At 54.0% G+C, this 12,487-nt stretch overlaps 1 protein-coding gene across 1 annotated transcript; it reads left to right on the top strand.

Annotated features, from left to right (window-relative positions):
• Positions 1 to 1,666: 1,666 nt before the first annotated feature.
• On the top strand, positions 1,667 to 3,776 carry LOC142976208 (uncharacterized). The gene has a single exon (XM_076119478.1). The coding sequence runs from the start codon at positions 1,982 to 1,984 to the stop codon at positions 3,437 to 3,439; it is 1,458 nt and encodes a 485-aa protein (XP_075975593.1). The 5' UTR covers positions 1,667 to 1,981; the 3' UTR covers positions 3,440 to 3,776.
• The last annotated feature ends 8,711 nt before the right edge of the window (positions 3,777 to 12,487 follow it).

Genomic DNA, 12,487 nt, shown 5'->3' with positions numbered 1-12,487 from the left:
TTATGAGTGAAAAACCTTAAATTTGGGGTTAAGTGACAGCTAAAAGTGCAAATAACTCTGGATTTTGAGTGACGACCCACACGTTTTTTGTCGTCAAAAGGTGTGCCCCGTGACGGGCCACCCTCTCCATCACTTTTCGGATTTTTCCGGACACGCCCCGAAGAAGGAAAACAGTTTTTCACTGAAACCACGTGGCACGTGGTTTCAGAACCAGAGGAGTCCGGCAAAAACCGACACTGCAGCATCGTGCCCCGCGCTGAGACAAATCTAGGGACACCTCACACGACATCAAAATCGAGGTAGGAGCGAAGTTTTCCGTGAAAAACCCTTAAATAACCTAAAAAGTGCACACTTAACATCACTTATCTCGACAAAACGATCGACGACATATCGTTTTTATTACGTCGAAAAGTGTGCACAGCGAGCCCCCACCCGCGGGAAAATTTTCAGAATTTTCCCGTGAAAAACCGGGGAGTTATTCACGGAAAACCGCAAAACCACGTGGCACGTGCTTGGCGAACCAGCTGTGTCCGGCTGGAGCCCGATACGCGAACCGACGGGGACAGCAGCGAGCTACAAGAAGACGCATCAAGCAGAATTTTCCGGGGAAAAACAAGGGAGATATAGACTTTTAAATTTTCCCAAAATTGTGACTTGAATATCTCCCAATCGAGATCTATGACCCCTACTTTTTATTATAGATTAAGATAGATAATAAGCCCTAGTTTATAAGTGCAAAATTGCAGAATTTTCCGACGAAAACTCGCGATTTCGCGAATTTTCAAAAATATTTTTCCGCGTGAAAATTTTCGGTCCTTTTCTGATAGGCTCGCGGACTAGAGCTCGCCGAGACGATTCCAACGATACCAAGCACGAGGAAATTGCGTGAAGGGAAGCCGGAGAAAACACGGTTTAAAGATCCAGCAGCCGCCATCTTGGAAATTTCCACTGCCCGTAACTCCGGCATTTCTCAACCGAATTGCCCCGTGTTTGGTATCCCTAGGGTGCGCTCGGCTAGAGCTAGCGAGCCATCACAAAATTTCTCACAAATTCCGTGGAAAATTTTTGAAAATTCGCGGAAAACATTTCCCGGAAAATTCCTTTCCCACAGGCTGCGCCTGGGGTTTCCAGGGTGAGCGGTGAAATCCCCGCGTTTCTACGGCGTCTGGGGGCGGAGATATCGCGAGTCGAAAATAATTTGACACTTGCGCGGCCATCTTAGCCGCCATCTTGAAAAACTTCAAATCGCCATATCTCCGGCCCTGGTCGTCGTATCGACGCGGGATTTTTTCTGGAGACCAGTACTCGTCGAGCACTACTCTGCGGGATACTTACCAGGTGACGGCCATTTTGACCGCCATCTTGGATTTACAAAAATCCGAATAACTCCGGCACTGGTCGTCCGATTTCCACCGGGTTTTCTCTGGGGACCTCAGCGCAGCACAGGGAACCTGTAAATAAGACAATATATAAATTAAGTTACATTATATATTTATAATTTAGATTAAGACTAGCCTTATTGGGCATAAAGAGTTGACCTCCTCTTTGGACTGCCTTATTAGGCAGAAGTCCAAAATTTTTGACACGGTTTTTGACGTGACGGATAGCTACCCCTATTCCCTCACTATCTAAACATCCCCTCCCTCGCCCCCCCCCCCCTCCCCCCTTCCTGACCGTTCTATACCCTTTACATATAGAACACATCCTGGACTGAGGGCACTCTCACGCACTCACACCACTATCCACAAATACACACACACCTACCTCACACTCACACACACACACACACACACACTCACACACAAACACACACACACACACACGCATACACACAGAGACACACACCTACGCAGACTCACCTGAGCGACATCTCGCATCGGGATACCGGACAGCTGCTGGACAGCAACACATACGACCTGCAACAAAAGTTGTAAAACTTTATTACACTAGGATAATAGCTAAGGTTTGCGTAGAAAGAGGGATGTTTGGGCAATACTCCCTAGACAGGACGCCCGTGAAAAGGGTGTCCAAATCAAATGCAGATCCCGGCTCCAACAGCCCGACAGACCGACCCGCGGGACAAAACGCGAGACGGAGTGTCGGCGAGCGGGAATCTGCCAGGGTTACCAGCCCTACAAGAAGCCCCCCCCCTACTACAGTGACAACCCCGTCTCCCAAACACATGCCAACCTTGGCCACCATTACGGTGACCAAGAAGAAACGGGCTCCCACACGGTGCCTGGAAGGAGAGCTTCCCCCCAGGCTCCAAATCTCACCTTTGAGCACCCCCAAGAGCCGAAGAGAGGAAGCCAACTCTTGGTTCACCAAGGGACACAAGGCCCTCTGTGAGTCTCGAAACCTTAGGGGGGACATAAAGGAGACCCTAAAGGCGGCCCTCAGCCACCTCATGAGACTTTTTAAAGAGGCGGAAGCGGGGTCCACTGTAGAAGGGGGGACAGAAAGAGACGAAAGTGAGGGAACCGGGGCGACGGAGCAGATAGGGAAGGATAAGCCCCCCCCTGCCTGCTCCGTCTCCCTGGAGAATGTCAGGGCCTTAATGGAAAGAGTGGAAGAGAATAATAGGATCCTGAAGGAAAATAGGGAACGCCTGGACCTACTGGTGGAGAGACCGCAGCTGAGCTACGCCAACGCCGTCCGAGCGGAAAGCAGTAGGGAGCCTGCGACTCTCCACTCAGTCATAGTGACATCGAAGAATGAAGAGGACACTGGAGAGGAAGTATTAGAGAAGGTAAGAAAGACGATTGATGCCAAGAACGGATGGGTGAAAGTTGAAAGAGTGCGGAAAGCTAGGGATAGGAAAATAGTACTAGGATGCAAGACGAAGGAAGAAAGGGAAAAAGTAATAAGTAAGCTTAAGGACAGCGGGGGTCAACTCGTCGCCGAGGAGGTTAAAAACAAGGACCCGCTTCTGGTCCTGAGGGACGTCCTGACCGTTCACAGCGATGTGGAGGTACTGGGCGCCCTTCGGAGCCAGAATGCGGGTGTTTTTGGCGCCCTCGCCGCCGAGGAAGATAGGATGGAAATCAAGTACAGGAGGAAAGCGCGGAACCCCCACAACGCAAACATCGTCCTAAGGGTGTCTCCGACGATATGGGCAAGGGCAGTGGCTGCAGGGAGACTGAAGGTCGACCTGCAGAACGTGCGAGTTGAGGACCAGTCGCCGCTGGTGCAGTGCACCCGGTGCCTCGCATACGGGCACAGCAAGCGCCTCTGCAGGGAGCCGGCTGACCTCTGCAGCCACTGCGGAGGCCCTCACATGAGGGACAAGTGCGCAGACATGGCAGCGGGAGAACCACCAGCATGTCGCAACTGCGCCCGGGCGGGCGCGGCCCACGTCCAGCACAACGCATTCAGTGCTGAATGCCCAGTGCGAAGGAAGTGGGACGCTCTGGCCCGAGCGTCGGTTGCCTACTGCTAAGGTGGAAAAGGGGACAAAAGGCAACATAACCACACCGGAGAGGAGAAACAAAAAGCAGACGAACACACGCACACACTACACAACAACACAAAACACACACACAAGCACACAAATCTACATGACCAACTTGGTTGCAATGGCCCGCGCGGAGAGTGGCAGCTTTTCCAAAGGTTTAAGTGTCGTTAAACTAGAGGAAAAGAAAACGCACAACAAAAGGTCAGGTCAGTCAACGACTTTCCACCGAGTGGCAGCAGTTTGTTCTCAGCCCATCCTGACAATGTATCCTGAAACAAAACCTGCTAAATCCGCTCACGTCATAAACTGGCCTAGACTGGCTGGGAACCAATAAACTGGCCTAGACTGGCTGGGAACCAAACAACCGGCAAAAACTGTGTAAAAATTGTAGCTATAAGACAACATTGTACTAAATATAAAAATAGTGTAAGAAAAATATGACTATTTAATATATTGTTATATATATTAAAAATAGCATATAGATATAGTATAAGTATACATAAAAATTGTAAGAATGAGTAAGCAATAATCATAAGTATACTATAAGTAGTGTTAAGTATATAGATAAGCAGAAAATACAAATGTAAAATAAAATAAATGACCCTTCTCCCCCCCCTTCCCATCCCAACATCCGACCCCAACCTAAGCCCCCCCCCCGTGTGTACTTAATGGTAGATTAATAATAGCATAGGTATGCAAGTATGAAAGATGAGGAAAAGAAGTGCGAGAGGCATAAAAGCGAGAATGGTATGGTAATAGAGGACTAGAATGATTGAGGAGTATAGGCCCATTTCCGGGTAGTTTCAAAATAAGAGAAAAGAAATTAGATAGTTTGCCAAGGACCCTGACCTCCATGTTAGGGGTAGCTAGGAAAAAAAAAAAAAAAAAAAAAAAAAAAAAAAAAAAAAAAAAAAAAAAAAAAATAACCTAACCTAACCTAACCTAACCTAACCTAACCTAACCTAACCTAACCTAACCTAACCTAACCTAACCTAACCTAACCTAACCTTTTTTTTTTTTTTTTTTTTTTTTTCCGTCAGGGAAACCATTCGGGGTCGCTGTAGAGGGACGACCCACCGGCTAGGTCCCCGCCGCGCTGGGACGGCGCAAACGGGGTATGTGGTCCACCGAGAGAGCCCACTAAAACACCTGACGGGTGTCCTACCGCTTCCGCTACGACGTGCGCCGGGATAACCGCTATACGCAAGCACCGCAAGACGCACGCCATGCGCGGCTTGCCCCACCACGGGGGCCCTTCCTTGGGTGATGCCGTCTGGGTGGATAGTGACGGCATCAAACACCAGAGACGATGGACGTGACACCACCCGCCCATCACCTACCGGGGAACCTCACCACTCCTGTGGACGACGGATGTCCCATATCCGCCGCCCGGAGGTCCCCGTTAAGGAGGAAGGCGGCGCTCATGCGCCGCACGCCTGCGCCCGACGCGGCGTCGTCGGATTGGGTCAGCTAGGGGATCTAGCTCTCTGACCCGCTCCGCTTCCTCCTTGCGCTGGATCACCTCTTCGCAGAAGGTGACCATTGCGCTCCATGCCTCGTCGCTGTCGACCATGGCCTGGCATATGGCCGAGAGCGACAGATCGGCTCCGGTGGCGTCAACTAGCGCCGCACGTGGCCCTGACCATGCCGAACACACGGCGAGTGTGTGTCCCGCCGTGTCCTCGGCGCAGCCGCAATGATGGCAAGCCATCGATGCCTCTCTGCCGGCTATCCGACACAGGTACCTCCCGAAGCAGCCGTGTCCGGAGAGGACCTGCGTCAGCCGGAAGGTCATCGTACCGTGCCGCCTGTTGACCCACCGATCCAGGACCGGTCGGATAGCGCCGATGGTCAGAACACCGGCGCTTGGCTCCTCCAACCGCTCGGACCACTGCCGGAGGATTTCGGCGCGGAACTGACGCCGCGCCATTGCCCCCGTTTGCAGCGATCCGGTCCCCTCGACCTCCCCTGCTCTCACCTGGCGGTAGCGTTCCGCCAGGGCACGAGCCTCGAGGTCCCACGGGGGAGTCCCGGCGAGGACACATGCCGCCTCAAAGCTGACGGTCACGTATCCCCGTATGGCCCTGATCGCCATCACTCGCTGCGGTCTTTGGAGGACCGCAATATTCCGGCGATTCAGGGCATCCACCCAGATGGGCGCCCCGTAGAGAGCCATCGAACGCACAACGCCGGTGTAAAGACGACGGCATGCGCCCGAGGGTCCCCCCAGGTTCGGCAGCAGTCTTCCCAATGCCCCCGTAGCCCCGACAAGTTTGGGCGCGAGGCGACGGAAGTGCTCCCGAAAGTTCCATCTGCTGTCCAGAACGATGCCCAGATACCGCATCGTCTGACCGACGCTGATGGAAACTCCGCCCACCACTAGCTGCGCTCCGACCGGCGGCGCTTTCCGAGGCCCGTGGAAACAAATGGCCTCGGATTTCTCTAGGGCTACCACTAGCCCTAGGCGCCGAATTCTACTGACTACTTCGGCGACGCCGGTCGTGGCCAAGAGGGCCGCCTCCGGGTATGTATTGCCGCGGGCCGTGACTAGGGTATCGTCGGCGTAGCAAGTCACGTCGACCCCCGCCACGAGTGGTTCCCGCAGCACCCAATCGTAGGCGATGTTCCATAGGGTCGGACCAAGAACTGACCCCTGGGGAACACCGCACTTGACGACCCTCCGGCGCCACCCATCCCGCGTGGGATATGTTACGGACCTGTCGGAGAGATAAGATGATAAAACTCTCCGCAGGTACTCCGGCACGCGGTGGTGGCTGAGCGCAGCGAGGATGCAGCTCCAGGGAATGGTGTTGAAAGCGTTGGCGATGTCAAGAGACACCGCCACGACCACCCCTCGACCTTCCACTGCACCCCCAATGAGAGACCTCACCCGCGAGATCGCGTCGACCGTGGACCGGCCACGACGAAAACCAAACTGTGTTTCACTAAGGTCCGGTCCTGGTCCCATCAAGTGCTCCGTGAGGCGGGCTGCCAAAAGGCGCTCAAAGAGTTTGCCCACCTCGTCGAGCAAGACTATGGGACGAAAGGCCGACGCCGAGTCTGGCGGGCGTCCCTCCTTCTTCAGCAGGGTCAACCGTCCCGTCCTCCACTTACGGGGAAATTGACCCTGCGCCAGGCACGAGGAAAACAGCCACATCACCCTGGATTCGAGTGCGTTGGGTAGAGCCAATACCCATGCCCGACCAGGAATTCCGTCGGGTCCCGGAGCGGTGTTGCGGCCTTTTAGCCTATCCACCGCCCGGTGCAACTCGTCCAAGGTGACTTCGGGCGCGACTGCTTCCTCCGTCACTTCGATGCTACTGCTCTCCGAATCCGCCGCCGCCGCAAACGGGGGAGGATGTTCTCCCCGGTCCGGAAACAGGCTAGTTAATACCTGCTCCAGGAACACGGGGTGGAGACTTTCCGTCACCGGGGGCTCCCAGGGGCGCAATTTTGCACGCACCATCTGGTATGGCCGCCCCCAGGGGTCCCGATCTAGGGTCCCCAGGAACTCCTCCCAGGCCCTGATTTTGGCCTCCGCAACAGCCACCGACAGGGCACGACGACAGTCCCTGTAGGCGGCATACAATTCGGCCTCACGGGCCTCATTACGGCGACGGCGCCGGCTACGGGCGTACCGGCGTCTTGCGATCACGCAGTCTTGACGGATCTGCGCGATCTCTGGCGACCACCAGTACACCTGACGTCTGGGAGGGCAGGGGCGGGCCCGCGGCATTGACGCGTCGCAAACGCGCGACATAGCGTCCGCGAGCCATTGAGCCTCCGCCTCCACGTCAGCCGGACCCTCAGGCGCTGGACTCCAGGACTGAACCAGGGCGGCTTCGACCAGTAGCTCGCGGTCGAGTCGCCCCAGCACCCACCTCGGGCTGGCCCCGCGAGGGGCCCGACCCGGACTGTTCGGGTTCGCCGAAGGAGGGAGAATCCGATACCGGATGTATCGGTGATCGGAAGCCGTCTCGACCTCCTCCAGCACTTCCCAGTCCTGGACACGGCGTGCTAGGGCGGCGTTGGTGAACGTCAAGTCCACAATTGAGCCGCCCTGCTGCCGCACGCACGTGTCGACCGAGCCCCGGTTGGACAGAACCAACCCGAGCGAAATGGCCCATTCTTCCAGCGCCTCACCCCTAACATCGGTTGCCGGAGAACCCCACGCCGTAGACTTGGCGTTGAAGTCCCCGGCCACAAGAACGGGGGAGGGCTGTGCCCATCTGACGAGCCTCGACACCTCAAGAAGAAATTGCTCGAAGTCAGATAGGGCACAGTTCGGAGAGCAGTAGCACGCGACCACCGTCAAAGATCCCGTTGACGCCGCCACGCATCCACGACCCTTCGCTACTTTTTCGAAGGGCGGGGAGCTATGGGACGCCAACCTTATTAAGGCCACCGAGCCCGTTCGGTCCCCGATCCAGTTGTCACGGGCCGGGACCATGTATGGCTCGGAGACTATAGCCACATTTATCAACCACTGCGCCATGCTCTGGAGAAGAAGATCTTGAGCTGCGGCGCAGTGGTTGAGGTTCGCTTGGAGGAGGCGAATCTCGGCCATTATTTGCCGAGCTCCATCGCCTCCCCAGCTGACGGCTGGCCGCTCTTAGTCTGGGGGGCCTTGCCCCCCGAATTTTGGGGGGCCTTGCCCCCCTTCTTCTTCTTGGCTTTGGGGGCCTTACATGAGGGTCCCCCAAGGCGGTGCTCCGCCGGCAACTTCGCCTGTGCGCATAGAATGCACCGTGTCTTGGCGGAGCACTGGGCCGCTTTGTGGCCCGCCTGACCGCAGCGGTAACAAATGTCGCTGCGGTCGACTTCCGAGTCGCAGACGGCCCGGGCATGACCGACGCCCAGGCACCGGAAGCATCTCATCTGTCGGGGCTCGGCCACATGGATTCGTGCCGAGACCCATCCCACCAATAGCCTTCCGGCGTCTGCGACTCTCTTCGCAGCAGGGATCGGGCATTTGACCCAGGCCGACCCCTCGCCTCGCGGGCCACTGCGGACCGCGCCAACCTTCACGGCATCAACCGGGCATCCGCCGGTGCGTGATATGGCCCGGGCTACCTCTTCGGGGGTAACCGAGTCGTCCAGACCCTGGACGCGCATGTCCGCGCACTTCACGGGTCTGGACACAATTGCGTCACCCCCCAGGACATCCCTCATCTTTGTAGCGAGGGAGTCTGCCTTTTCATCGGCGTTTGGCCCGGGGATTTCCAATTTCCGCGCGCCGGTCGCGGCTGCGCTGATTTTGGCGATCCCGCCGATGCCGTGATCGGCCAGGACGATATTACTTTTCGCCCTGGCGATAATTTCGGCGTACGTGACCCCCCGAGCGACGGCATCCTGCGACACCGTGAGTATGATCGCAGCCGTCGTCGGAGGGCGGAGCGGGACCGCCGGCTTCTGCTTCTTAGAGGAAGAGGCCTGCGTTGAAGAGGCAACCGGCGTCTGGACCGGTGCGGCAGCCTTCTTCCCCTTGTTGGGGCGTTTTCGCGCCACGACGTTCCACCCCTCTAAAAGAGGTGGTGGGACCGGTGGGGCCGCTGAGGGGCCCGCGGCTACCTGACTTGGGGCGGGAGTTGGGGCAGATTTTTTGCCCTTCCCCTTCTTTTTTGCCTTGCCCTTGGCTCCCCCAGTGGAAGCTGGGGGGGCTGAAGAAGGAACTGGGGCTTTCGGCGGGGGGACAGCGGCCTCCGAGGCGGGTGACCTGTGCTCCGCCTCTCTTGCCCTGTCTGCTGCCAGCGGGGGGCGCAGGCGAGGTTCCGGCGGGAGCCGCGCCTCGATTGCCCCAAAGCGGGCGTCCATGAATAGGCGGAAGTCCGCCATCCGTCGGTCAAAGTCCGACTCCTGCGCGGACGCCGCTTCCATCGTCCTGAGCGGTGCCGGGAGGGTGTTCACCACCTCTTTGAGCGCCGCAACCTCTTTGGTGAGGAAGTCCACCTTGAGGTTGAGGCGGTGGTTTACCGCCTTCAGGGCGAGGTTCTCCACCGACGAGTTCCGGCGGCTAAGCTCTGACACCGCCCGCCGGACCTCCCTCTCCGCATCCTTGAGGGCCTTAACAAAAGTGCCCTTCAAGTGGCCCGAGCGATCCGCCACCTGACGGACGGCGTCCATATGCCGCGACATAATCGCGGCTATGTCCGTCGTCGGGAGCTCCTCGAGTTCCCGGTCAGACGGCCTTGGCTGTGTTACGAGGGCGACTCCCTCGTCGGCACTTCCGGCCATGTCCATACTCGTTGTCGACCCGGACATGGCACGGTTGAGGCCGGCACACTCGCTGGAGGGAGGCGATCGCACCTTCCCTCTCTTTTTCTTGCAGCTTCTGCGCGGCGTCTCAGCCAATTGGGGTTCGGCACCATCACTAGCGACAGAGACTGGCCGTTTGCGGCCTTTACCCTCGCTGGTAGCCGAGCCCCCGTCAGGTTCGCTGACATCCTGCCGTGCCCTCCTAAATTTGAGGGTGCCGCCGGAGGATGAAACTCCCCACGAATCCCTACCTGACTCGCTGCCGGTCAGCGATGGACGCCGGAAGAGCGAGCGGCGTTCGTCAGGAGGCTCGTCAAGCGGGTCTGCAGCAACGCTGCCCCGACTTGACGAGCGATTTCGACTGCCTTTCTTGGCAGACGAGCCATCAAAGATTGGGGAACGGGCCGATGAACGGCCTTCCCCAGTTTTTTGGGTCTCGCCAGGCGTCATAGGACGCTTGAAGAGATCCCCGTCCCCACCCGGGACATCCTCCACCACAACTCTACCATCCACAAGTTTATTTAAATTTTGATTTTCCATGTAAATCCCACGAGTATGGGGGAAGTAAACCGTCCACCCAGGCAGAGCCCCCTGTACCTGGGTAACCCTATATACACCGTGAGGTCGGGCAGGTTTCACGGGACCTTACAAACTAAATTTTTTATTGAGGTTAAGTCCTCTTGGCCCGGCCAATTAAGGCAAGGCCCTCGGTCCCAGCAGTGGCCGCGAGACGTGACCACGACACCTCCGCTGGGATAACGAGTTTGAGGGCGGTGACTGCGAAGTCTGCCCCCCCGGAGACGATACCGAAACCGGGAGAGCCCGCCCTCCCACCACCTGGCAGCACCGGCAAGCAATCCCCGCGAGGAGATTACTCACCGTTACTCCCAGTCACACCAGTCAACGCCGCTCGCCATACCACCGATCCGAAGACTTGTGGCATGAGGAACGGAACCGACTCAGGGTAATTTTTTATAGAGGTTTTCTTCCTCGCGACCACCGCCCCGAAAGACGGCAGCCCCCGAACCCAGCGTGGGCCTTACGGGTTGTGAGCCTCTCTTGGCTTCACCGTGGCTGGCTTGCCACGGCTACTGAGCCCCCTCACCACGGCAAGGTGGAGACTCCCCGAGGGGGAACCTAACCTAACCTAACCTAACCTAACCTAACCTAACCTAACCTAACCTAACCTAACCTAACCTAACCTAACCTAACCTAACCTAACCTAACCTAACCTAACCTAACCTAACCTAACCTAACCTAACCTAACCTAACCTAACCTAACCTAACCTAACCTAACCTAACCTAACCTAACCTAACCTAACCTAACCTAACCTAACCTAACCTAACCTAACCTAACCTAACCTAACCTAACCTAACCTAACCTAACCTAACCTAACCTAACCTAACCTAACCTAACCTAACCTAACCTAACCATCCTTTACACAGGTCGCTTGTCACACCTATTTGCCGTCAAAATCACACTTCTTTCTTAGATTTTTCAATTAGGATACAGAGAATTCGATCTTTGAATGAATCGATAATTCTTGTTCGTATTCGATAACTGTGTACGGCGATTTGGTTAATCAGATTGAATTGGGATTTTGGGATTGGGATTGGGATTGGGGTTGGGATTGGGATTGGGATTGGGATTGGGATTGGGATTGGGATTGGGATTGGGATTGGGATTGGGATTGGGATTGGGATTGGGATTGGGATTGGGATTGGGATTGGGATTGGGATTGGGATTGGGATTGGGATTGGGATTGGGATTGGGATTGGGATTGGGATTGGGATTGGGATTGGGATTGGGATTGGGATTGGGATTGGGATTGGGATTGGGATTGGGATTGGGATTGGGATTGGGATTGGGATTGGGATTGGGATTGGGATTGGGATTGGGATTGGGATTGGGATTGGGATTGGGATTGGGATTGGGATTGGGATTGGGATTGGGATTGGATTGGGATTGGGATTGGGATTGGAGTGAGTAATTGTTGTAAGTGAGTATAAAAAAATATATATTTTTTATTTTTTTTTTTTTTTTTTTTTTTTTTTTTTTTTTTTTTTTTCGCGTGGGTTCGTCATACACCAGATTATCGCATGTTCATTGCTATTGATAACAATTTGCTTTTGTACATTCTTGTTATTGGTTACTTTTTGTTAGTTGTGCTTATATGTATAAGCACTAAGCAGGTCACCATTTTTGATGAATGGGAGGTATGGGCAAATGTATTTGAGGGTAAATTTACTTTGAAAAAAAAAAAAAAAAAAAAAAAAAAAATAGGTATAAAACATTATATCATGAAGAATAATGTCATCTTTAATTATAACATTTTAGTATTCATTATTTTTTTGTTTTCATCGAATGAAATTGAGATTTAACTACATATTATATAAATATAATTAAATTATCAGTCTTAGTTATTAATGTAATTATCTGTAAGTACTTACTACCTACTAGACTAGAGCAATAATAACTTTATATTTTTTGGATTTTACTTAAACAAAATATTAAAATATTTTGAATAACAGAACAATCAGTTTAATTATTGACAACAATCAACAACATGATAATTAGTTTAACAGACTTAACAATCAAACATTTCTTATATGTGCTTATAAAATCAACTTTAGTCATTCATAGAAAAAACATTTATTTGCTGCAGTGCAGTGTAAAGTTCAAGTACTTGAATCAGTAAAACAATCATTTTTGTGTCTGAAAAAAAAAAAAGATCTAAGGTAACATAATATTGATAGTTCTATCCCCTAATCTGCTTC

The sequence above is a fragment of the Anticarsia gemmatalis genome, chromosome 10 (assembly GCF_050436995.1).
Source record: "Anticarsia gemmatalis isolate Benzon Research Colony breed Stoneville strain chromosome 10, ilAntGemm2 primary, whole genome shotgun sequence".
Taxonomy (NCBI): Eukaryota; Metazoa; Arthropoda; class Insecta; order Lepidoptera; family Erebidae; genus Anticarsia; species Anticarsia gemmatalis.
Note: the sequence above shows the minus strand (reverse complement) of the source record. Positions and strands in the feature narration are given on the sequence as shown.